This window comes from Vigna unguiculata, chromosome 6 (assembly GCF_004118075.2).
Source record: "Vigna unguiculata cultivar IT97K-499-35 chromosome 6, ASM411807v1, whole genome shotgun sequence".
Lineage (NCBI taxonomy): Eukaryota > Viridiplantae > Streptophyta > Magnoliopsida > Fabales > Fabaceae > Vigna > Vigna unguiculata.
In genome coordinates this window covers 28,404,845-28,431,109 of record NC_040284.1, presented here as the reverse complement: position 1 = coordinate 28,431,109, position 26,265 = coordinate 28,404,845, and the positions used below count along the sequence as shown (strand labels likewise).

The 26,265-nt window shown below is 31.0% G+C and overlaps 2 protein-coding genes across 3 annotated transcripts; both read left to right on the top strand.

Moving 5' to 3' along the window:
- Window positions 1-778: 778 nt before the first annotated feature.
- Window positions 779-12,530, top strand: LOC114186831 (starch synthase 3, chloroplastic/amyloplastic-like). Of its 2 annotated transcripts, none has more exons than XM_028074874.1 (17): window positions 779-986; window positions 1,113-1,364; window positions 1,501-1,552; window positions 1,648-2,976; window positions 3,689-3,903; window positions 4,215-4,485; window positions 4,879-5,054; window positions 6,147-6,254; window positions 6,634-6,743; window positions 7,934-8,039; window positions 8,562-8,732; window positions 9,907-10,035; window positions 10,628-10,810; window positions 11,282-11,413; window positions 11,498-11,609; window positions 11,795-11,918; window positions 12,170-12,530. In XM_028074874.1, the coding sequence occupies exons 2-17, from the start codon at window positions 1,242-1,244 to the stop codon at window positions 12,303-12,305; spliced, it is 3,477 nt and encodes a 1,158-aa protein (XP_027930675.1). In that variant the 5' UTR covers window positions 779-986; window positions 1,113-1,241; the 3' UTR covers window positions 12,306-12,530. The 2 variants fall into 2 exon arrangements, with proteins under 2 accessions (XP_027930675.1, XP_027930676.1); XM_028074875.1 differs by having other exon boundaries at window positions 863-982.
- A 2,673-nt stretch (window positions 12,531-15,203) lies between these two features.
- Window positions 15,204-17,013, top strand: LOC114189264. Its single transcript, XM_028077995.1, has 2 exons — window positions 15,204-15,484; window positions 15,614-17,013. The coding sequence occupies exon 2, from the start codon at window positions 16,119-16,121 to the stop codon at window positions 16,626-16,628; it is 510 nt and encodes a 169-aa protein (XP_027933796.1). The 5' UTR covers window positions 15,204-15,484; window positions 15,614-16,118; the 3' UTR covers window positions 16,629-17,013.
- The last annotated feature ends 9,252 nt before the right edge of the window (window positions 17,014-26,265 follow it).

Here is a 26,265-nt window from a genome sequence, read left to right as displayed (position 1 = left end):
CATCCCACCAAGAAATTGTCTTCGTCTTCTCGTCTTACATCTGGCGCATTCTCCTTGGCACGTATCTTCGACTATGCTATTGGATCCGAATCGAATCACTTTAATGTAAGAAAAAAAATAAAAAATTCATTAGTTAAGTTTAAGCTGAAATATGAGATTATATTATTGTTATTATAAATTTTATAACTAAACAAGTAAGTTGGATCATAAATCTTATAACAAAATTTCTCCAATGAAAGATTTGTTTATTTTTTATTAATAATATAATAAAAAAATTAAACAAACAATCATATATGTGTTTTTATATATTTTTAAGTTTTGAAGTTTTACTCGTGTGTGTAACAAAGTTTGATTCTCATAACTGCAATGGAAATTACATAACAGATCAACATAAATTAACAAAACAAGATGGAACTCAGATTTTAATTGAGAAAAATATACCAAAAGCAAAATACATTTAAGTTTGGTCCTAGATTTTAGTATACTAATTATAAATTTTAGTTTAAAATTTGTATCAAATAAAAATTTAAAATAAGAATATCTGATTACAGCTATTAAATTAAGATCATACATATAGTTACAAACTTACATGATATTGAAAAATCTCACTTAGCCTTTGCCCGAAACAAGATTAGACTAAGAAACAGAAATTAAATGATCTCTGGAAACCTAAGTATTTTTTTAGTTGGCAGTGTTTGATAATTAACGTAAATGACAAAAGACATGAAACACTGGATACCAACATTCGACATTACAATAACCACTCAAATATAATTGATTTTGCACCGTTGGATGAGTTATCGGAGTGTGGTTACTTCCATTAACGAATTAATGTAAACTGCGGGAGCAAAAATAGCAAGAGATGGTATAAAAAAAATAATCACAAATAGCGCACACACACCACACCACTTGACTGTCATATGTGTGGCTCAAACTCCGATACTCTCAAATCAATTGACACCAGCGCCGAACTCCTGCAAGTGCATGTATCATCCTCATCATCATCGTCATCTCATTTTCATTTTTTATGTTTTCGTAATTTGTTTTTCGTTTTCTATACAATACACTAATATTTTATTTTATTTTGCTTTTTTTTATGATTTGGCGCACAGATTCATGGGCATGTTTATTGATTTTGGATCATTGAATTAGTAGCACAGTTACATTGATCAAATGCTCGCACCACAGCGTGTATAAAAGAGGAAGAAAGAACGAAACTTTGTTGTTGGAAGTGAGTGGTTATGGAGATGTCTTTGCAACTAAACTGCAAAACCGTGTTCCCCTGCAGAAGCGATTCTGTGAAGCTGAACCCGTTTCCTGGGGTATTACCTCGTCGGTCTGTAACGTTTGAAAGTGGTTACGTGGTAATTACTAAGTTCTTTCATCTTACTCTTGTTTATGTTTTATGTTTTCTGCCTTCTTGTGCTTTCTCTTTTTCATAAATTGGATTAATATGGTGGTGAGTATTAGAGTTTGTGTACTTTTTCTTTTGGGTTTCAGTGTTCCCCGAGCAAAGCAGGTTGGGGTGTTTCTTTCGTCAGTGCCAGTGCAGGTTTTTTATTTATCTTATTTTCTTTTTGTTATTTTGTTGTGATAAGGATTAAGAATTTATGAGTATGCTTTTGTATTAATTTTATGGTTTGGTAGATTTTTCTCGGAGGAGGCACCAGAAGAAGGTGTCAGTTACAAGGCCCAAAGGCACTGCTGCAAAGGGTTTTGTCCCAAGCAAAAGGAATGCAAGATTGAAGAAGGGAGATTCATTAACTCCCGTGGTCAGCGAGGTTTCAGGGGGGGATAAGAAACAAGCAGTTGATGTGAATATTGATGATGATAAAGAAGTGGGAGTTGAATTTTCAGAAGACGAGAGGTTTGAGGTTATAGATAGAACTGATGAAATTGTCGGGGATGTGGGGGAATTATTGTTGTTAGATGAGACCGTGGATGTTATTGAGAGCAGTCAAGCTAACATTTCTATAACCGATGAGGATCTTGAGGTTCTCGAGCCTTATAATGGAGGTGTTGAGATTGTTGAAGATTCAGGAGAAGGGTTGTTGGATCATGCCGAAATTGATGATAATATTAGAGATACCGATACTCTTGGTGAAATAACCGAGGAAGCTGTTGAGGAATCAAGCATTGCTGCTGATGATAGAATAAAGGAGGAAGCTTCTCGGCTGTTGAAGTTGGAGTTGGAAGAAAATCAGCGCCAGCAGGAGATAGAGAGGATTGTAGAAGAAAAACTTTCTCAAGGGACCAAGGTGTTTTCATATCCTCCTGTTGTTAAACCTGATCAAGATATAGAAGTTTTCCTTAATAAGAGTCTTTCAGCACTAAGTGATGAACCACACGTTGTAATCATGGGGGCATTCAATGATTGGAAGTGGAAATCTTTTTCCGTTAGGTTGAATAAGACACGTCTCAATGGAGATTGGTGGTCTTGCCAATTATACGTGCCAAGAGAGGCCTACCAGGTAGATTTTGTGTTCTTCAACGGAGAAAATGTCTATGATAATAATGACCAAAAAGACTTCCGCATACCCATTGAGGGAGGAATGGATGCATTAGCATTTGAAGATTTCTTACTTGAGGAGAAACGTAAAGAATTAGAAGAACTTGCTCGGTTGCAATCTGAAAGGGAAAGACTAGCTGAAGAGCAAAGGCGAATTGAGGCAGACAGAGCTGCAAAGGAAGAGGACAGGTCACGGGCGAGGGTGGAAGTTCAAAGAATGCGAGAAACATTACCGCAATTGTTGAAAAATGCTGTAAAATCAATTGATAATGTTTGGTACATTGAACCTAGTGAATTTAAAGACAACGACTTGATCAGATTATATTATAACAGAAGCTCAGGTCCTCTTGCACATGCTAATGAAATATGGATTCATGGTGGGCACAATAATTGGAAGTATGGATTATCAATCGTTGAAAGGTTTATCAAATCTGTTTTAAAAGGAGATGACTGGTGGTATGCCGATGGTATGCTCTTTTACATATCTATGCTTTGTCTTTGAAGTTTTTTCATTTCCTTGAAATTAATCTTTTAATAGACATTACAAAAGATGATGAATAGAAAAAAAATTTGCTATTATGTGACTGCACGGAATTGGAGTTTTGCATCTCTTTATTTAGAATGGCCACATGTTTGCCGTATGAAGTAGGACATTCATTGGGTGAATGGTGTGACTTTGCAGATGAGATTCAGACACATGATTCTTAAGTGCCTTGTGTATCCACAAGAAAAACCATAATAAAGTGAAATTTAGTTATAGATTTGTCAGGTCCATCATATAATTTATAGATGAAAAGGTTGCATATTCAAGGGGCAGGGATATTTGTGTTTATGGCTATTATTTTGCATAAAATCTTTGATGAGAATTTTGAATCTTGAACATTGTAAGTTATACAACCAATTTTAAACTCTGATTTTTACTATATCTTACATTTGGCTGAAATTTCATAGATTGACAGAAAGAAAGAGCAGAGAGCGATGAATTTCTTTCATGAAGCATTAGATGTCTAGTCCTAGAATTTAGACATCAACTCTTTAAATTATATAGGTCAAGAAGGACTGTATGATGGTCGGCGAAGGAATTCTGGTTCAGAAGATGGATGAAAACTTGATATTATTTTTCGGATTAGTTTGAAGAATGCAACACATTTTATTGATCAATTATTATATTTTATGCAGTTGTTGTACCTGACCAAGCTCTTGTCCTGGATTGGGTCTTTGCTGATGGCCCACCTCAAAAGGCAGGTGTGTATGATAACAATCATAAACAAGATTTCCACGCCATTGTCCCTACAGTTACACCTGATGAACAGTATTGGGTAGAAGAAGAGCAACTGCTATATAGAAAGTTTCAGGACGAGAGGAGGTTAAGAGATGAAGCTATACGTGCCAAGGTTAGTTCTCTTGGCACTAGGTGACATCCAGATGGTGACATTAAGTCGTGGTCTAAGATGCTTCAATTGTAAAAATAAGTTTTTCAGTTGTCCTTTCTTTGTTGTACCACTTGTTGTAAATATATACATAACAAACAAGTATATTTCTATAATTGAATTTTGGGTATGGAGGATAAGTTCACCTTTTGCTCAGAGTGTAGCTCTAGATTTATCCCTATAACATTTTGCTTATGTAAGACAATATTTGTTTTTCTTTTAACAGATATTCAAACTAATACTCATCTTGTTGATTGTTCTTATCCTTTTTTCAGGTCGAGAAAACAGCACAAATGAAAGCCGAAACAAAGGAAAGAACTTTGAAAAGATTTTTGCTTTCTCAAAAGCATATTGTATTCACGGACCCACTTGATGTTCAAGCAGGGAGTACAGTGACGGTATTTTATAACCCCTCCAACACAAATCTAAATGGAAAGCCTGAGGTTTGGTTTAGATGTTCATTTAATCGTTGGACTCACCGTAATGGTCCATTGCCTCCCCAGAGAATGTTACCTGCAGAGAATGGTACTCATGTCAAAGCCTCTGGTGAGTCTCTCCCATAGTTTACATTTGAAAGATGATTAGAGTCCAGACCATATTATTCCAGCAATTAGTAATATAAAGGATTTTAAAGGATCAATATGCTACATGCAAATATTTTTGTATTAAAAATGATTCTTTTTATGCACCATTTGTGTGTCATAAGATGTGGGATGGCCTTGATCGATCATAAATTTTATAAAGAAGGCTGCTAGGAGCTTCTAATGCGGAAATTATGGTTTGTGTTCGGATTCAATGATCTTGTGCATAATAGATTTTCAAGATGGAGAATTCCATTATAGTTTTATAAAGTTGGTGTTATGCAAATTCATCAAGGGTATAATCACTTTGTTCTCTCTAGGGAAAAAGACATTATGATAAATGATTGTGTTTCTGCAGTTAAGGTTCCATTGGATGCTTACATGATGGACTTTGTATTCTCTGAGAGCGAACACGGTGGAGCTTTTGATAACAAATTCGGAATGGATTATCACATTCCAATTTTTGGAGGTATTGTAAAGGAACCACCTTTGCATATAATCCATATTGCTGTGGAGATGGCCCCAATTGCAAAAGTGAGCTAACTTGTTCTGTGTATCTTATCTTAAATTTGTGGACATGTCTCTGCGGACTCTTTTATTTTCAAGTCTGGAAAATTTCAGGAAATTACAGTGAAGGAATTTTACTTTTTCTCATCTGTTATGGTGTTGCCAGAATGACCTCTTCCGTGTTGAATCTTCACATGACTTTGTCTAATGGAAACTTCGTAATATGTCAACCCTTATTAATATTTGTGAATTTTTATGAAGAGATAGACACAATTTCCACATGATAAAGACGTGTGAAAGTTCAATACTATAGGATCCATTCCCAACACGGTATCAGTTACTTTTTTGGTGCTGTTTTCATAAAATAAAAAAAAAAAAAATCAGTTGCAGTTTCTTTATGCTTTCAATATCATTCTATGAAAGTTGAATTTGTAGGACTGGAAAGTTAGCATACACCTTTTCATGGGTGAAGGAAAAAAAATGGTTTTACTTTTCATTATCTGCACTATGGCATGTTTAAGGGTAGCATTGAACATTCCTTAAATATGTGGGATGTTAGAAATATTTCTTGAGCGAATACAGTAAAAAGTTATGATTTATTAAGAACATTTATTTTTTGCATATACTATATAACATGTATTAAAAACATTTGTGTTTGGCATTTGGTAATTTTAATTGTTTTGGCTGTCAGTACTTTTCTCTGTCTGTTAGTCTTTCCACTTTTGTAATCTTTATCGTCTTACTTAAGTGTCATTGGGGGAAGTCTTGTTAATAATCAAACTTCTCTGATTATTTTCTTTTCCCATTTTGTATATTTGTAGAACAAAGAAAGATGATTGTAAAATACCTCCCTAAGTGCATTATTTTAATAGTGATTGAAAAGAGAACTATTGAATATCTTGAAAAAAGGTGTTTCTCCTCTTTATTAAAATGGGTTGCAGTAGGAGAAGATTCCATGATGTAGCTAGGGTACTTATGAAGGGTAACTGTTTACAGTAATCAGCAATTATTGCAAATTTTGTAAGAAAAAAGATTATTATTTATTGCTATGTTATGCAGAGGACACTTGTGATTAAATCTAACACATTTGTCTGTTTCTGATGTATTAATTTTTGGCAGGTTGGGGGCCTTGGTGATGTTGTTACTAGTTTATCCCGAGCTGTTCAGGATTTAAATCACAATGTGGACATCATTCTACCAAAGTATGACTGCTTGAACCTTAGCAATGTAAGTTGTTTTTTTCTCTACCTGTTGCTGTGGTACTTATTTTACATCTTATACTCTGCATTGGATATATAATGTCTATTCCAACTTGATTCAAAACTTTTATGTTCTTCCTTAAGTTCCTTTTGTATACAGCATGGTGTTATAATAATCGCTTCCAGATTGATGTAGTTTGCTATTCAATATGAAACTGATTGATAATAGAGAGAAAGGGGGACACAGATATTGTTTGGGTGCCTTCCTCTTCTTCACATTGAGCATTTGAATCAGTGGCTATCTTAGAAGACATAAGTGTCTAGAAAAATGTATTTTTTGTGTTTTTGTGCTTTTGTATTTTAGCTATTGTTATTACTAGCTTCTAAATGCGTAGCTTCTAATGCAGGTAAAGGACTTTGAATCTCAGAGGAGCTATTTATGGGGAGGGACTGAAATAAAAGTATGGCGTGGAAATGTTGAAGGTCTCTCTGTCTATTTTCTGGAGCCTCAGAATGGGTAAATGCATTGGTTCTCCAATCTGTTCTCTAATGTGTCAATTAACTGTTCCTTAATCCAAGCATTGTATTTTATTTTGGAAAATACGTTTTTCACATCAACTTTCTCGGTTAGGAAAATATTTATGTTTAGATTGCAGGCAAAATTTATGTTGTTCTACTCACATAATTGAATTTCAATGGTATTATAATCAAAGTGCTTGATGGCAATCTTCAAGTCTTCTGTTCTTTTGGACACCTTTTGTTCGGGATAAAAGAAAAACAAATGATAAAAAGAAAGAATTCTTCAAAATCTTTTTTTTTTTTTTTAAATTACAAACAAAGAACCTAGGGAGAAGATTCTCCTTCCACCTTCCCCTCTTCCACACTCTTCTCCTATTTAAACAAACTCCCTACACCTAATACGTTAAATTCCCAATACTACTTTTTAAATTGACCACCTTTATTCTAACTCTCTGGACCCTTTCAGTTGATTGATCATCACCGGAGGTGGCTGAGAGGTATCAGAGTTTTAGGGATTGAGAAGTAAAGGTGGTGGTAGGGCAAATGTAATCAACTTGCTGGCTAGGTTTTCAGCATGTTTTTGAAGGGCTTATTCACTTAGCACCAACATGAGACAAAATTATTTCTCGGTAGCATGAAGATATGGGTTGGCTAAAGTTTGAAAGTTCCATCTCACAGTTGTTAAACCCAAATTTGTACAACTTGGATAAATTTGTACAATCTAAGTTTTTCTCTTTCAAATCTTGACTGTAGTTATATTTGAATGTCAACTGCAGGTTTATTTCTGTCTAACTGTTTGAGGAATTCAAATTAAGGATTAGATAAAATCTGTCACCACTTCTTCAAGATAACAGAAGATACTTCCTGTACCTTTAAAAATAGTGTATATTATACGTAAAATAAGCCTTTGGACGAGATAGAAGCAAATCAAATATGTGAAAGAAATTAATTAATCTCTCCAGTTGTATATATTATGAAGTATATAAATTCAATAGATTGAATTGATAGTTGTGAGCTGTATTATTTTTGACATTGAGGGCTATTTTTCATTGTAATTATCTAAAGATATTTTTTCTTTTATTTTTGGTAACTTCATTTTTACTCTTTGCTGCAATTAAGCTGATTTGAAAACTTTCAAATGTTTCAAAGATTGTACTGACCTTTACATATCAATATTTTTTGGTGCAGGTTCTTTCAAGTTGGCTGTGTATATGGTCGTGGGAATGATGCAGAGAGATTTGGTTTCTTTTGTCATGCTGCTCTTGAGTTTCTACTCCAAAATGGATTTCATCCTGTAAGAAATATCATACTAGTGACTAAACTGTTCGTTTTATTTGTTTTTTCATTAAAAGATGTCAATTTTTTAACTTCCAATTAACATTTCCTTTCCTGACGTAAGAGTGAATGAAGAAGTGTCTATTATTCTTGGGACGCTGTGTTTTAACTCAACATTTTCTCATAAGCCACCTGAACCAAGCAGTTTTTTTATGAGACTTAGAGTGGTCAAAACTAGAACAGTGGCAAGATACTCTTGTCCCTACTTCTTTTTTAGGGTAAATGCAAATTTGTGTAATCCCCCACTTGACCTAAAAACATGATTTTGTAATTCCATGAATTTGTGTAATTGTATCTGAGATTCCAATGCATAAAACAACAAAAAATATCATCAGCCACTTTCCAAGTGATCAGCTTTCCTATTTTGGGCTAGATATTTCGCTTTCAAATTTATTTAACATGCCATTTATATAAAGCAAGTGATCTCCGGTTTAACACAGTCACCGAGGATGTATTTTAATTGGCTCTAGTAAATGGACAGGATATCATCCACTGCCACGATTGGTCAAGTGCTCCGGTTGCATGGATATTTAAAGACAATTATGCTCATTATGGTCTTAGTAAAGCACGACTTGTCTTCACTATTCATAACCTTGAATTTGGAGCCCATTTCATTGCAAAAGCTATGCAATATGCTGACAAAGCTACAACTGTAAGTGCTATCTTAAATTTGTCAATTTCCCTAACTTTCATCCAGTATTTGATTATTTTAGTAATCATTAACTAATTGTTCCAAACATCAAGTTGTCAGATTACATTTCTATCAAGCCTTTTGAGGCTTCAAGCATGGCCAATGTACACACCACACCTGCCTTGTACTAAAATTTGCCACGTCATGAACTAGCTATCCCAAAAGTTTATTCAATAAAATTTTAATTATTACCATATATATGTATAGGGCAACAAGGTTTGAACAAAATACCACTTGGTTGAGAAACAGAGAACATAGATAGATATAATGTTGAGTGAACTCAGTACCTCCTCCACACATACTATTTTCAACGAGTGTTTTTTATCTCTTTCCTAACATTAGTGAGGACTCAAGATGATAATTTTATTTTGTGATAGTAATTAGTAAGTAACATTTTTCTAGTTTTTTATTTTTTGTGCAATGTTTGATTTAATATTTAGTTAATATAACTTGATAAATAATTTATTTAAAATGTATGTTTAAGTGAAAATTATAAGGATGGTATAAGAAGTTGCCTGGAAGTTTACTCAAATCCGGTGTAACATGAGGAAGAATGTAGGGATGAGTATCAAAATTTTAAACCTACTTTGATACCAACAGGAGATTTTAGGAGTGAAATGAGTAGACACCTATTATTCCTGAACACTTACAATAAAAAAGTGAAAGAAATTAAACAAAACAATTTATATTATAAATAATGCATGACTAATTTTTTGGCCTTGACTCATAAGAGTTGACTATGGAGCTCTTATTGAATAAACTTACGTAGCCACTTTGAACTTGCTGACTATATTGCCTCAAATGGACTTATGCCTTCCTCTGGGATCACGGAGAGGACCATGTGCCGACTCTTTTTGTAAAGAAAAAAAAAAATTCTTAGCTTATGCCAGATAGCTTTAATGGAGAGAAAAATTTTTATGTATGTTATGGCAGCAAACAATTTGTAAATGTGCACTTACAAGGTAAATCATTTCCTGTCAAGGATTTGATTGGCTCTCATCTTTAAATATTTCCCCATAATATATTTTTATATAACTGTGACATCAGATACAATCTTTGAGTTTAAATTGAATTAGCAATTTGAAATCAAGAAGCTGGTTATGATTTTTACATCATGGTCATTCATATTTGGCAGGTCTCCCCCACATATTCAAGAGAGATTTCTGGTAATCCTGTAATTGCTCCTCATCTTCACAAGTTCCATGGTATAATAAATGGAATCGATCCAGATATATGGGACCCATATAATGATAAATTCATTCCTGTAAGTAGACTTATACACAGATCTTTCTTATTCTTTTCTTACATGGGTCCTAGAATTGCATGTGGTTATCAAGTTAGCCCCAACAATGTGGCTTCTTGTAAATGATAACTAAGTTAGAAAGTTAAGCTAGAATAACGCTGATGATTTGTGTTTATCTTGACCCCTTTTACTTCCTTTGGATAATCGTATTGAATAACTCCATCCTATTTTGGTTCTTACTAGTGACTTCAAAATGATGCAACTGATTCTGTGAACATACTTGCCTCATGTTTCTTATGTAACATAGTGATTGTGAGTGTTTGGGATGAATCATCAATATGCAGAACATATGAACTTGGAATATTAGTTATTACTCAACTGTAAAAGTTTCAACTTGCACAACTGCATGCATTGCTCCGATAAGTTTAAGATAGACAAGTTTTAAGAAGGACTTCTTAAATGAAAATGGACCGAGGGATTCTTTTTATTCAGTAGAGTTCGTTAATGGCTACACTGATATCTTAAACTCAATTGATGCCTGTGCTTATTATATAGAAGCTATTTTATTTAGTTTAGTAAGTCAATTATGACTATTTCTGATATACTATTCCAGGTATCATACTCATCAGAAAATGTTGTTGAAGGAAAAAGAGCTTCTAAGGAAGCCTTGCAACAAAGGCTTGGTTTAAAAAGAGCTGATCTTCCTTTAGTAGGAATTATTACTCGATTGACTCATCAGAAAGGAATCCATCTTATCAAACATGCCATGTGGCGCACCCTAGAACGCGGTGGACAGGTATTCCTTTTTTTTCTGTTTTACAAAGGTGTACACCAGCAATGCCGTAGTTGCCTTCATAATAGCAATATGGGATAGTAAAATTATTTGCATTTTCACTGTTATTTTTGTTATCATTACAAAATCATTTACCTGACAACTGATGCAGTATTAAATATTCTTTTATTAAGTTGTTGGATCTCGGTCCTCATCTCCCTTGGATTAAAGATAGGTGGCCAGTTTTTAACCTCCACTAAGAAGTTTCAATGTTTAGTCGAATGATTTGGCAAAAATAAACACCCAGGACGAATGATATCTTGAACTTGGAATCTACTTTGACCCTATACCTTTCTTGAATAAGTTTAATACTTCAAATAGGTGCTGTCAAAGTACAAAGTTTAAATTTGTTATTAGATTTTCTTGTTCCATTTAGAAATTGTTTACTAATGTTTCATTTAAGTAGACAAGTCTTGACAGTAAAATGATATGCAGGTTGTATTACTTGGTTCGGCCCCAGATCCTCGTATCCAAAATGATTTTGTGAATTTGGCAAATCAATTGCATTCCTCTCATAATGATCGTGCCAGACTTTGCCTTGCATATGATGAGCCTCTTTCACACCTGGTAACTTATGAAACTGAAAATCCTTTGCTAGCATTTTTTCCATTATTGGACGCTACTGACTCTTCTAGATTTCTTTTGTTCTAGATATATGCTGGTGCTGATTTCATTCTTGTTCCTTCAATCTTTGAGCCATGTGGACTCACTCAACTCACTGCAATGAGATACGGTTCAATACCTGTTGTTCGAAAAACTGGAGGTCTGTACATGCTACATATTAATCTATCACATAATATTCATTTAAATGGCATGGCTAGTATGCATACCCAAATAATACATCGACCATTTATCTCATATTTATATATGAAATATCTTTATGTTTTATTTCTTTTGTTCATTCAAATGTTTTGGTTCAGTTGACATTCATCTGAAACAACTTTGCAGGACTTTTTGATACCGTATTTGACGTTGATCATGATAAGGATAGAGCTCAAGCACAGGGTCTTGAGACAAATGGATTTAGTTTTGATGGAGCTGATGTTGGAGGGGTTGATTATGCTCTGAATAGGTGAGTTCTTTGTCATATGGTTATATCATGTAAAACTCAATAGTAGTGTCCCAATATTGTATGCTGAATTTCTTGCAATTAGAATTTTCATTGGGAAAGAAGGGTTGAAAGTGGCTTTGATGACACGGACAGAGGAAACCAAAAGCATTTGGCATGTTTTTTGTTTGGGTTGCTCTACGTTATTGCCACACTCTTGTAAATGTTTCTTACCGCAAAGTGCAAAGCAAAATTAATTGTGGTAATTTTTTCAGGGCAATAACAGCATGGTATGATGGCCGTGATTGGTTCAACAGTTTATGCAAAAGGGTGATGGAGCAAGACTGGTCTTGGAACCGGCCTGCTCTTGACTATTTGGAGCTTTACCATGCAGCACGCAAGTTAGAGTGAGATTTAAATGCAAATTAAGATTCATTCCTTTTACACAGATTTAGTGATAAGCTTTTTAGTCTTAGAATAATTCGTTGCATATAGCAGATCTTAGTGAGAATAATAACGTCAAGGTGACATCTGTTTGTAGAGACGAAACTCAAAAGGTTCATTATTTTGTTGGCATGCAATAATATGTAATTTATATGGTTTTAGTATATATGCTAAAGAAGGCATGTTTTTTAATAGCTAAGCTTGTGGAATGCAGAGCAGAATAAATTGAAATCTGCAAGTTTTTTGTGCATTACTTTGTTCAAAATCAATAATAGAACAAAGAGCTCATGTCTGGATGGGAACCAGCACATACTCCTACCAGGAAGGTGATAACATTGATGATCATCTTTTATTTTAATATTGAGGTTGTCGCACTTGTTTCTTCACAATTTTTTAGGTTAAAAAAGTAATTTAAATTAGTATTAAATATTATGGTAAGAGGGCTGTAAACAAAATTTTAAATTATCTTTTCAATTTGGCTAATGTAAATGTAAAAGGTATTAAAAAAGTAAAAGTTAGGTGGCGAAATTTACTGCTAATATATTGAGGAAATAGAAATAACTATACATGAGAACGATTCTTAGAGAAGATTTTGTGTGCACGCATGGTCGGTTCCAAAAATTTAAGAAACTTTTTTAAGAATGAAACTTTTTTATTTATTAATAGAAATAACCTTTTGTTGAAATATAGCATGAGAAGTTTAAAACAATTTTTTAAAAATAAATTAATTTAAAATAAGATACTTTTACTAATAAAATAATCTGTTGTAGAATTTAATAGTCATTCACAATAATTTTATTTTATTTTATTTTTAAATATAATTTTATAATTAATTCAATAAAAATATATTTGTACTAAGAATTTTAAAAGTCTAAAAAATGGATTTTACCTTGGATCTTATATTGGTACGACATGCAGGTGGATCTTCTAGGAAGCTGGAATATGTCATAGCTCTCTCTAAATTTTTAAAATTCTATGAGAAATTATAAAAACTAAATTAGATAGGTTTTTAATTTTTTTGTAAAATCCATCATTAATATTAATAAATAATAAAATATTTATTAAGATGTTTTTTCTTTCTTTTACTTTTTCTTCCTTTGATTATTTTCTTCTTGTTTCTCTATATTTTTCACTCTTTCACATGTTTTTTTTTAAGAGAAAAAGTTAATTTATTATTTTTGCTTTTATTATCACATGTTTTGTTTAATTCTGATGAGAAAAAAATAAGAAGATATCTTGTCCTACTTATACTCAAATATTAATTTTGGACTTTTTTATCTCATAAATATTTTGTATAATATTTTTTATAAATAGAAATAAAAGTTAACTATTATATATTTTTTCGTAATAATAACTTGACTTTTTATATAATAATTACGTCTTTTAATATTTAATTAGATTTTGAAGGGTAAGTTTTAGTCTTTTGACTTTTTTTTAAATAAGTATATTTATAAAATATAAAGTAATATATTTTTTTAAGTAATAAAAGAAAAATTACATGATAGAAAACAATACAAACTCAATTTTATCTTTACCTTTATCTATTATAAGATATGACGTTAATAATTCAATTATTTATTTTTATTTTATTAATAAAAATAAATAAATATATATTTTTTGAGTATATTATTCTAAATTATATGTCAATATCTACTTTTTATATATATATATATATATATATATATATATATATATATAAAATCCAATTATAGATGAAAGTATTAAATTTTATATACAAGTGATCATAACACAGCAATGGCAATGTTAACATCACAATCAATTTTATAAGGTAAGCGTGTGACGGTGGTACATTTGTATACTTTTATTATTATTTTTTAAGTATACGCATATTATAATTTTAATAAAATAATGTTTATTTCTTTTAACTTTTAAGAAAGTATTTAATTTTTATATTTTTAATAAATGGCGTTTATTTGTATTTACTTTTAATAAATTTATTAAAATTCGAACATACATTATAAAAATTAAAAAGAATTATAAATCATCTTTTTAAATTACAAAAAAAAAAATGATTTGTTATTAAAAATACAAGAAGAGATGACTATTGTTTATTAAAAAGGATAAAATATATAATCTTTATTTTAGAGAATATAAGTTAATTATATTGAATATATGAGAGATAAAAATGTTTACTTTAAAATTAAAAAAAAAACAGCAATATCATTTTATATAACTTCAAGTAAGTAAATTTTCTATTATAAATAATAATAAGTATTTTTATCATTTAAATATTTATCATCATTATTTTGATCGTAATTATTATTTTTTTTATTTTTTTATTTGTAAGAACTATGTACATGTTACTTGTCCCTCCTTTTTTGAGAGTCCATTAATTTAACAAGTACCAAGTTATCATGGAAGTTGCTGATTGCCTCCTCTAATGTCGACATTAAAGCTACATAATAAGGAATCATAGATCTGTAGAGGTCACCAGCTCAAATTTAAAGGACCACTTTTAATTGCTCTTTCAATCATTTTTTAAAAAATACTTTTGGTAAAAAATAAATGTTTAAAGATGAGAGAAAAGTTTAAGATTTAAATTAAAAATATAAACTTAAATACAGGTTTTTCCCACTTACTCATTAACTCAAATATGAAATATATCATTATTTATAAATTTTTCTTACATGTTAGTTATATGTTAAAATACAATGATAATATAGACAAACTTGTGCTTGTTTAAATGTTTTGAATCAATAAATTAAAATATGTAGATTTGTTTAATATTTAAATTTTCACTTTTCATTTATTTTATTTGTTTCATTTCATCCGAGAACTCTCCATCTATTTTTCACCTTCTCTCCATTACTTTACTAGTTCAAACTATACGAATCCAAAATCTTAAATAAAAGTTGATTGGACTGAGTGTGGAGCGTTGGAATTATGTCTTTATTTTTAGTTTGTTGTTATTAGTTTACACAGTTGATATGAAATCAGAGAATAAGTTAGTAAAAAGTCCAAATTTTTTGAAAAAATTGAAAATGAACAAGTCTGGTAAGAAGTCCCTAACACCCATCCAATGAAAAGAGAGAGCCAAAATGGTTGAGATGGAGGGAAGTTCTGCATGTGTTAATCAATGAATGAGCTTTGTTACAGAGTTGAGGATAAGGTTGATGATTCACAAGGTACGGTTACATAACACCCAATACTCCCTTACCACATCTTCAAATCAAGATGCAGTTGCAGCTTTTACAAAAAGATAACAAAAGATTTTGGACTCTTTCACTTAATCACCTTAATTTGATCATTTGCAGGTAATTCATGATTTTATGTAAACTAATGGAGATTCATGCTCTTCTTTTCTGGACCAAACAACAATACACGCTTACAGGTGTACACATAAATTTGCTGCTTTTGTTGGCTTTTTCTGCCACCCCATGTCTTGAAAAAAATAATAATGTACTATTCTCTCTGATTCTGGACTCGGATTTTCAAGGCTTCTTCCTTTGTACCGGTTGGTTTTTAACATTTGTGAGTTTTTTGTTTTTTTGAAAAGTTGTAGTTCCTTTTGGGGGTATTGAAACAAAAGCAAGTAGATTCCTGATGTTATTCCCTTACACCTTTCTGCCTTTTTGATTCCCAAGACCACAAAAAAGTTCATTTTATCTCATTACAACCCTTAGCTGGAGAAGTCTCACTTATCCATCTCTATATATACTCAAAAAGGTAACTTTGCCATCACTCTTCTTACACTCCTTTCTGTGTTTCTCAAACACCTCATCCTTCTAGGGGTGCCACACTGTGCCACACCTAACAACAATGGCAGATCTAGGTGTTTTTCTCAATCAAACTTGTGCTGCTGCTGCTGCTGGTGATAGAGGAGGAGCAATGGGGGACAAAGATTTTGATGAAGATGATTCTGCCCAAAATACCACAAGGGCATGCAAGGAATCTTTTGCTTCTTCTGCATGGCGTTTACCTGCTACCACAAGAAAGATTCCAAGGGCTAAGTCCATTACTCCACCACCTTCTTCTGATGCTCCTCCATTGTTGAAAGCTTCCTCAGAACCCATGGATATCCCTGACTGGTCTAAAATTTATGGGAAGAGTTGCGAGAAAGGGTCAATGGATGATGATGGTGCATGCAGCAAAGGTGGTGACGATGAAGATGATGAAATGGTGCCTCCACATGAATGGATTGCAAGGAAGCTTGCAAGAAGCCAGATTTCATCTTTCTCTGTGTGTGAAGGGATGGGGAGAACCCTGAAAGGGAGAGATCTTAGCAAGGTGAGGAATGCTATTTTGGCCAAAACTGGCTTCATAGAGTAGTTGCTGTTAGTGAAGTTGTCACCACAGTCTTCTTCAACCATGTCTCATCATATAAGCTTCAAATTTTGGTGTCATTAGTGGCTCTACCATCGTCAAATCTTCTATTATTGTTAGATTAAGTTATCATGCAATCGTTTTTTCTTTCTTTTGTTTTGATCATTCTCAGTATTAAATACTTTATTGGTACGGAATAGGGTGTCCTTTTCTGCAAGAGGAATCGCTCTACATGAAGCCAGAGCTGTCTTGTTTGTATTCGTTTCTTGTTCTAAAGCTTTCTGGGAAAAGGAAAGATTTATAGGGAAAGCAAAAGAATGAGTGGAAGTGAGCATGGCAGCCTCTGAAAGTTTTGTGTGGATTTTTAATGAGTTTTTGGTTTTAGGCTAATGTGGGATACACCTTATAAATGGAAGAGTTGTTACTTCTCATTGTTTATTGTTTCATTCTTGGATTTATAATGTATCTGTTTTAGACTCTGAACTGTTCTAATGTAGTCTTTTCCAACTAAAGTTCATAGAACAAACAGTGAGATTTTGAAATTCAGGAATCACAAAATGGACATCTAAAAGTTTGAAATAAGCAGCATTTTCAAAATCACAGATTAATTACAAATTTCTGTGCCCTTTTCCGATTATTTTAATTCTTTCAACCAATTAATACATCAGTGAGTTTTAAATTTCTACGCTAGCGATAGTTTTCAAACAAAGTTAGAAGTTGAAAAAAAAACAAGAATAGTAGATATTTCATTTTTGTCATGCATGTCTAAATTACCTTTCGAATTGTATCACACCGCTTTCTGACTACAACGATTAAATTGAAATTTAACTCTGCTACTTTTGTCAAATTTGTTAGAACTAAATAAAGTTCCACATCGGTGGATTTTCTGATCTGGCAGTCCTCTAAACCTATATTTAGGACTATGGTCGACCCAAATATTAGTTCCAAAGCTTTTTCCTAAATATCATTATACTAACAATTTAGAATAAATTAATAGTGAAATATGTTTGAAATTCTTTTAGTAGTTGTGTACTTCTTTTTAAGTTTCTGTTATTATTCTCTTTCTATAGGAAATTTTTGTATTGCATTCTATTTAGTAATCTTTTATGACATATATTTTTTTAATATTTTATTTTATCTGTAAATTAATATTTTGCTACATTTTTTACGTGACAAAAATAGAAAATTGTTTTTTATTAACACAAATCCTTAAGATTCAGGGGTTATGTTTTGAGAATTTTAGCACGTTTAAGTTATCTTTAAAATTGAATTTTGCTATTATGTTAAGAAAATATTATTTAAAAATGTAATTTTTCATTATCAACTCTGTAAAAAAATAAAATTAGTTTTAATTATTTCTTCTTTTATCTATTCTAAAAACATTGCATTCATCTTATTTAAATTTTATGTCGGGACAAAACTAATTAGAATGAAAACAATTGTCCCGTGGAGATCATAGTATTAATAACTTTAAAACTTTTGATAACTGTAACCAAATAAAAATAAGTTATTTTTATAAAATCTAACTAATAAATCAATTATTTTGTATATGTTCTTCTACACAATCACCAAATCCCTTACTTTTTACTTTGGAGGACATCCCAACTTAATTTCTGTAGATTTTTTATTACGTTTTCTCGAACTTTGAAAAGAAGAAATATAATATGTTTTCTTTTTAATCTCCTTCAACATATTCCGATAAAAAACTAAATAAAAATATTGAATTAATTTTATTACTTTTCGATTAATAAATAATAAAATATAATTCTATTGTAAAGCAAAATATAATCATCTTTTTCTAGTTTGGCATTGACATAAGGATATATTTTTATTACTTATAAATATATTTTTTAAATAAAAAATCATGCATTATGATTTTTAAATTATTAATAAAATTAAAAATAGTAGTCTCATATTTTTTCCCATTTTTGTAATATATATATATATATATATATATATATATATATATATATATATAATTTTATTAATTCAGATGTAATACAAATGATTCAACATTTTTATTTGACTTCTCACAAGGTTATGTAAAATAAATTACTTTTTTTTTATATTTCTCTTATCAAGGTGCTACACTAAAATATGTATGGACACATATATTGTAAATGTTATTTTTTTTATCTTATTTGATAAGTTGGCATTTTTATTTTACTAATGGTAAATAAGAAGAGATGTTGAGTTTGTATTATTGTAATAATTTACTTTAAACTACATGATTATTTTTTCTGTTTAAAAGACATGTGGCGCCGACGAACGATGTTTTCATTATTTTTAGAAATTCAGACATGGACAACAAATGATTCAACATTTGTATGACGTTTTCAACAAACCAATACACAGTTACATATGCTTTTTCTTCAGTGTGGGATTCTTATGGAAATACTTGAATCACACAATTTGAGTTACATCTCAAACTTAAATAAGCACGCATGATTGAGCCTACATTGTCTTGTTGTAACTGTTGTAGCCTTCTAGGATATTCAAAATCAGCAAGGTGACCACCCTAGGTTTCAACAAAGACAACTTATATCTAGATGCTCATTCTCAACTCAAAAAAAAAAAAAAACCCTCCTCACAAATTTTCATCTGAACCATTTGCATTTAAGACATTCTATATATTAGAGTTAAAACATTTACATTCTAATGAAATGTTATGTCTTTTTTATCTGTTGTTAGTTAGAATTAAATCAATGAATCTTATGTTACCTCTTCAAGCTAGTTACACACTTAACCTCAAGTATCAATTCTCTAGCACTACCACCCTTGTTCGAGCAAACACACACAAAAGTCTTTGCAAGAAACGGAACTAGTGTTTGAACACTTATATGTTTTCAAAGAAAACACAAACATGCAGAAACCTTATTAGTTGATGGACACAGGGACAATGCTTTAGTCATTTTCACATAACCTTCTAGTATTTAAGAGCATCTTTGTTTTTTGGTACTATTTTGAAGGTTGCAAACCTTTTGCAATGTTTGGGTGAGAATAAATTTCATGACTTTCCGGTGGCTTAAAAATTTTATGATATGGCTGAGTGTGGCAATATATCATACACCTTGAAGGTCCTGTTTTTCATCGGTCTAACACTTCTTGAAAAAAAAAACTCTTTTTGAGCCATTATTTGAGTATTTGTCCAATAGATTTAATGAATCTCTAAGGAATGCTTCATGTATGTTTCAATTAATGGGTCCTTTATACAGCACAACTTGCATTATCTCCATATTTCCTTGTTTAGCTTTTCATATTGTTACTCTCTCATGTTCTCATTTCCTACATATTTAGACCCAATGACAAGACTTGTGCCTTTTATCATCACACAGACAGTTCAAGATGGAACCTTAGGCTAATCTCTTCTTACACCATCAATCAAGCCAAACATAAAGAACCTTCGTAGCACATTTAATCTCACTAATAGTACCAACAAAATTAGAATGACCTAACTACTAATTTTTTTTTTAGCCACAATAATTTTGTTAGTTATAGTATTAATATAAATTATTCATTGCTAGAAACATTATCACAAACATTTGAGACATTAAAGGAAGATTTTCCTCTTAATATATAACTTATGTTGTATTCAAAATAACATTACCACAAATCAAATCTCGAACTAATTGACAGAGGAGGTTTTAATTATTTAAATATATTATAAAACTCTCAGTACTCAACCTTATCCAATTATCTGTACGTAGAAGAACCCAAAATCTTTTCTCATAAGCTAATAATTATTGTTAGATACTAAAGTACTTACTCTATATATTAAAAAAAATACAATAATAAGAATAAAAAAAGTAAATATTTGCTTTCACTAATTTTATTTTTTATTTTACTTGTAATTACAAAATACAGTTCATTTGATTTTATTTATTTTTTTAATCAAAAAAAGATAAGATGAAAAGTAGGTATGTGAATTTGATCCACAAGCCATAGCTATGACTAACCCATCTTTTTTTGAGAGAAGGCTTATAGGGGAGTAGCCCACAGTTGAGTGTGCTTTGGGAAAAGGAAAAGTATGTTATCTATCACCAGTTTTGTACCAGACTAGCCTCATACTCTTAAATTGATAAACTTTAAGAAATATTTATATAATTTTATTATTTTAATTCAACAACTACTATTTAGGACAAAAAAAGTGAAAAAATTAATGGTGTTCCCAAATTAGTGTTCAAGAACATCACTTTATTTAATATTTTTAATTTATTATTACATCATTTAACATTTATTCATATTTTTTTCTCAATAAATATATTAAAATTTTAACAGTATAAATAGTTAGTAATTATTTTTTTAAAATGATAAATTAGTTAAAATAAAATTTACAATTACATTGATCAGTTCAGAAAAAAAGGTGTTTTAAAAAATAAAATAAAAAAGTTTTTTTATACACAACCAATGTTCAGAATTACACAATTTTTAAATTTAAAAATAGAAAACAAAAAAGAAATATTTTTCACAGTACAAAAGCCTTACATTAAGTTATGTAATGTTTAAAGTCAATAATTTTTCAAATTCAATATGTATTAAATAATTTGATATATGTACTCAATAAAAATATGTTTTAAGATCTAAATTCACTTTTTCTAAAAAAGAAGAAGAAAAACTTATGTTAAACCCCAAAAGAAAAAAACAATTTAAAATAACCATTCACTATTCTTATTTTATACTTTTAAAACATGGGCTTTTTAAAGTGGACCGGTTGATCTTGTAGACCTTTTTCGGTTTGGATTCAGATGAGTTAGGAGATGAAGTTGACTCATTTTTGTCAACTCTAAGTAAAATGTCGAAGAAAAACATTAGATTATAGACACATCAATAGTAAAAAAGTTTACTCTGTCAACTAATTAAAAAAATTTGTAATATGTATGTAAAATAGTTATTATAAAAGTAAAAAAGAAAAAAACATATCCATGTTAAATAACTTCTTTAGTAAAAGAAAATGAAGTTTAAAAGTATCACCACAAAAATATTGTAAACACAATTAATTAAACTAAATAAGAAACATTTTCCACACAGTAATTTTTTCTTTTACATTTTGAACTCATGTTACGCACCTTCCCTTATGCACTTGAATTTTACATGGATCTCATTAAATGTGAAAGTCTTGTTCTTCTTTCAACGAGTCAAACTACTGAATTAAAAAAAAAAAACATGAATTTAAAGAGAAAATAAAATGTTAGAAAATGTAATGCTAGTATTTTTTTTTATTATTATTGAAGTTGTGTGTTTTGCATAAGTGAAACTAGAATATTTATCATAGTAAGAAACAAAATCAGTTATAAAGTGATGTATTTTGGAGCACCAAATTACAATAGTTTTAATTAAGGAAGCTTCTGATAGAGAAATATTTCCAAAAACATATATTACCTGGAAAGTGCTTTGATAATAATAATAAAAGGAAGAGAAAGCTCGGATCTTGTCACCTAGACACACCTACTATAATACTAGATTGTCAAAAAAGAGATGAATCTTTAAATAGAAGCAAACTAAACGTGAAAGATAGATTTATCTTGGTCACGTTAATTAAGTCCCTACCACCCAAAAAAAAGAAAAGAGCAATATCAAAACCAATTCCAGCTACCTTACCAATTTCATTTTTTTCTCATCCCACTGCAACAAATTCATTACTTCTCAGACATGTTCAAAAAACATCCTTAAGATGGATTATGATCGAACCATGGTTGCTTCCTACACCAAGTTACAAGATCCCGAGACATCTGCGAAAACAAAAAACATCAGCTACTGGTATTCACTTTTTGCTTACCTTCATCTGCATACAATACACACAAAAGATAAAACATAGCCACACTTCTTTAACTGTTTTCTGTATTGTTATTTAACTAAAATTAGAATTTCACCTCGTATTGACCTTAACATACCATTAATTAGTGATCATCTGAGATAGTAAGATGAAAACTGAATTTGAATTAGAGAAGAATACCGGACAGAAGGAAGTGAAAAAAGCTTGGATATTGTGGTGCATGCCGATTGGTTGAAGCGAGGGTGAGAGTTACATGTGATATTGGCACGGCTCAATCAAACAAAGAGAGCTTTAGAATCATAAAGCACTGCCTTCTGATTGAACCGTACCAATATCTCAGGCCCTTAATTATATGTTTGAGACACCAATATCGTAGAGAGTCATCAAGTTGCTGCACTTTCTGTCTGAAGAAACAAAACAACCTTAAACTCGTTAATGAAACATGTATCTGAGTTAGAAAGAAAACTTACACCCCACACGGTAACTTAAGCTGAACGTGCATATGCATGAGTGAGCAGAAAGAACAGAGATAAAGAAGAAGGAAAAGGGCATAAGAAGTAGTGATTAACGTGAGTGGGGGGTATGAAGAAAAGAAAAATAGAAAGTGATGAAGGAGGCATAGGAGTAAGTGTGTTGTCCTGTGAGATTCTTAAAATTTAATGGATGAGACAGGAGGGACCTAGGCAGAGACACAAATGCAGAGCCTTAAATATAGTGGCATTAAATTTGCCAACAACCCAACAACGAATGGGAAGAGGGCACATTAAATTGTGAGCAAACCAAACCAATTGGATAAAGCCATATTTTGAATTACTAATATTTATCAGAGAAGATGCAGTGAGGCAAGATGTTGAGTTTAGCTTCAAGGTTTTCATATTTATGAACTCACAGGATAGATAGTTGGGTTGGGTCTGCTACCAATCACATGCATTTCAAATTCAAATACTTTTCAAAAAAAAGTGTGGTTGGTGTGTTGTGTTAGGGATTTTGCATTGGAAGAAAATTGGGTTTGTGATAGGCTTTATATGTGCAAAGCCTGCATTCATGAATATCCATGAAACAGGTCACCACTTTCTTCCACATTCAAAGGCAGAGATACCTGTAAGTGGAGTTGGTTAAAAAAGACACAGTCTTTCGGCGTAAATCCATAAAAAGGAAGCTCGCATGAAAGTATATACATCATTCACGCAGCATTTCCTTTATTTCCTTTTATCTTCTCATTTTGTGCTTTCTTTCTCCAGAATTTAAAATGAGAATTCCCCAAAACTAATTCACTGGCGATATTTAAGGAAAAACAGTAGTGTGTAATGTTGGATACTAAAAGTGTAGACATGTAAACATGAGAAATAGGAACAGATTACGGAGAAAGCAACAGTATAACGATGTTGATACATCGTAACCATCTACTTAATGGCACTAACATGTTGTAAAGGAATTCATAATATGGTTGTTCCTTGTCTAGTTTCTTGGATACATAGAGCGGAAAGTTATTATTATGATTTGAAGCAGGTATAGTGGTATTGGAGCAGAAATTGATATGCAGATGGTTGAGGCATTTTAGAAAAGGGAAAAAGAAAAAGAGATAGATAGAAGTAAGGAAAAAAAAATAATTAGTTGAAGGGGGTTGTTAAACATTACTCATTTGATATAATTGTGGTCCCACAGAGTTTCACATAAATTCCCTTTGGTGGTAGAACAACGGCAGACATAGTGTTAATTAGTTCCCATGCATGCCTGGGACCTCATCTGTCACAAGTTGCCTGTAGTCTCTCCGCGAGCAATGCCCATAAATGAGGGCCAGATTGGTACGCACAACACAAGTTTTCTTTCATCTTTCACAAACCAATCATCCAAATTATGCTTTTATCTTAATTTCATCACAAACAAATCCATGCATGTGGTTAACATTTCTGTTTTCATCGCCATATTTATTGCTCCCCACATTCTGTATAACCTTTTACTTTAAAAACGTGTGCCTCAATAGTACTTCTCATTTTCTCTCATTTTCTCAATTCAAACGGTTAAGAAGATTCAAGTTTGTATCCATTTATAAATAACACCTTAAACGTATAACTTACATTTAAGTTATATACAGTAGATTTACTGTATGGAACTTCCAACAAAAACAATGTCTCTTTCATGTAATTAGGCTAACGATCGAAATTTGTGGAGACAATTTGGACTCTCACGTAGAAACCAAAGCCTTAATTATGATGCTTAGTATAAAACAAAAGAAGAAATCATTTAATTTTATTTAAAAATTGGACTAATTAAAAATAACTTTAACGCTTTGTTTCTTTACCACTTTTTAACTTTGTTTTAGCCAAATTTCGTTGTAAACTGTGATGATACCATGGTTGTTTGTTGAGATTACATTAAGGTTGGAAGAGGGAGGATCAAATCATTGTACGATAATCTGGAGCAAACCCAATTATAAAGTAGAATCGTCATCTCAAAACTTTTACCTCCCAACATCAAATAATTATCCTTTCCGAATATGATAATTCTGTAACAATAGAGTGAGCTTGAAGGCATATTTCATCACTAAACTCTTGCAAAATTATATGTTAAAAAATTACCTAAAAGTTGTTCATTAGATAAAAAGCGAGTGTTTACCTAAAAGTTGTGGTAAAAGGGTATGACATAATTCCAATGTGCAATGTTATTTTACTTCATGTGATTTATTAAATCACTAATAATGACATTTCTTTTTAATATTATTAATGTATGTCTTACACAGTAAATCCATTTTATCATCACACAATATGTGTTGGATTTATCCTAAGATATTTAGTACTTAAATCAAACTATTCAAATATTTATGTTTTACTTTTCAAATCAATTAACTTTTCAAATATTATATTTTAGTGCAATAGGCAACATGAAAATTATGAACCTGTTTATTATGTCATGCATTGAATGTAGGCAATAGTTCATATTTATATTGTTGACTCTTGGGAGCATGTATTAAGTCGATTTAAATAGACACATAAAAATTAATTACTTATGTTCCATATGCTATTATTAAAAATAATATTTCTTTTGTATTTTAGATATTCCAAGATGAGAACATATTGAACACTAACATAATTGAATAAATCCGTAAGGAGTGGGCCAAATTCTTTTTTAAGAATGAGAAACATCTAACATATTCATATTGTCTTTAGTGATATTTAGACATTGGGTAGTTGTTTGGTATTGTGTTTTAGTTCATGTGGAATTTAGTCATTGTTTAGATGTTTGGTATTGTGCTTCAGTGGTTTTGTAATTATAGATCTTTGGTCTTGTTTCTATTTTGTTAATTAATATGTTAGTTATAATATATTTTTTTGAACAATTTTTGGTGTTTGTGAGCACTATATAATGTTTTTCTGTCTAATCTGGATTTTTGATTAATTACATGTTGAAATTTATGTAAAAATGTATATTATATTTTAAAAAAACCCACATATAACATTTGTTATATTAATTAATTATGTTATACGTAGGAATGACAACGGGAGGACGCGGGACAGGTTTCGCTATCCCATACAAATTCTTGTAGAAAAAATTCACCTTCATTCTCATATCCAAATTCAATGGATATCAAACTTTTGTCTCATTTCCATCCTTACCGGGTAACGGGTATAATCTCGTACCTATACCCATACCCGTTTTCTTACTACTTCAATAATAATTTTAATTCATTTTTATAAAATAATAAAAAATTATGGTAAAGGAAATATAATATTATCAAATATTCAATATTAAGAGGAGAATTGTTTCTTTGATATCAAATACTTTGAAATAAATTATAATTGTTTATATTTTAGATTAGAATACCAAATAAAATTTCATGAGAATCAATTTAAAAATATTTTTAAAAAAATA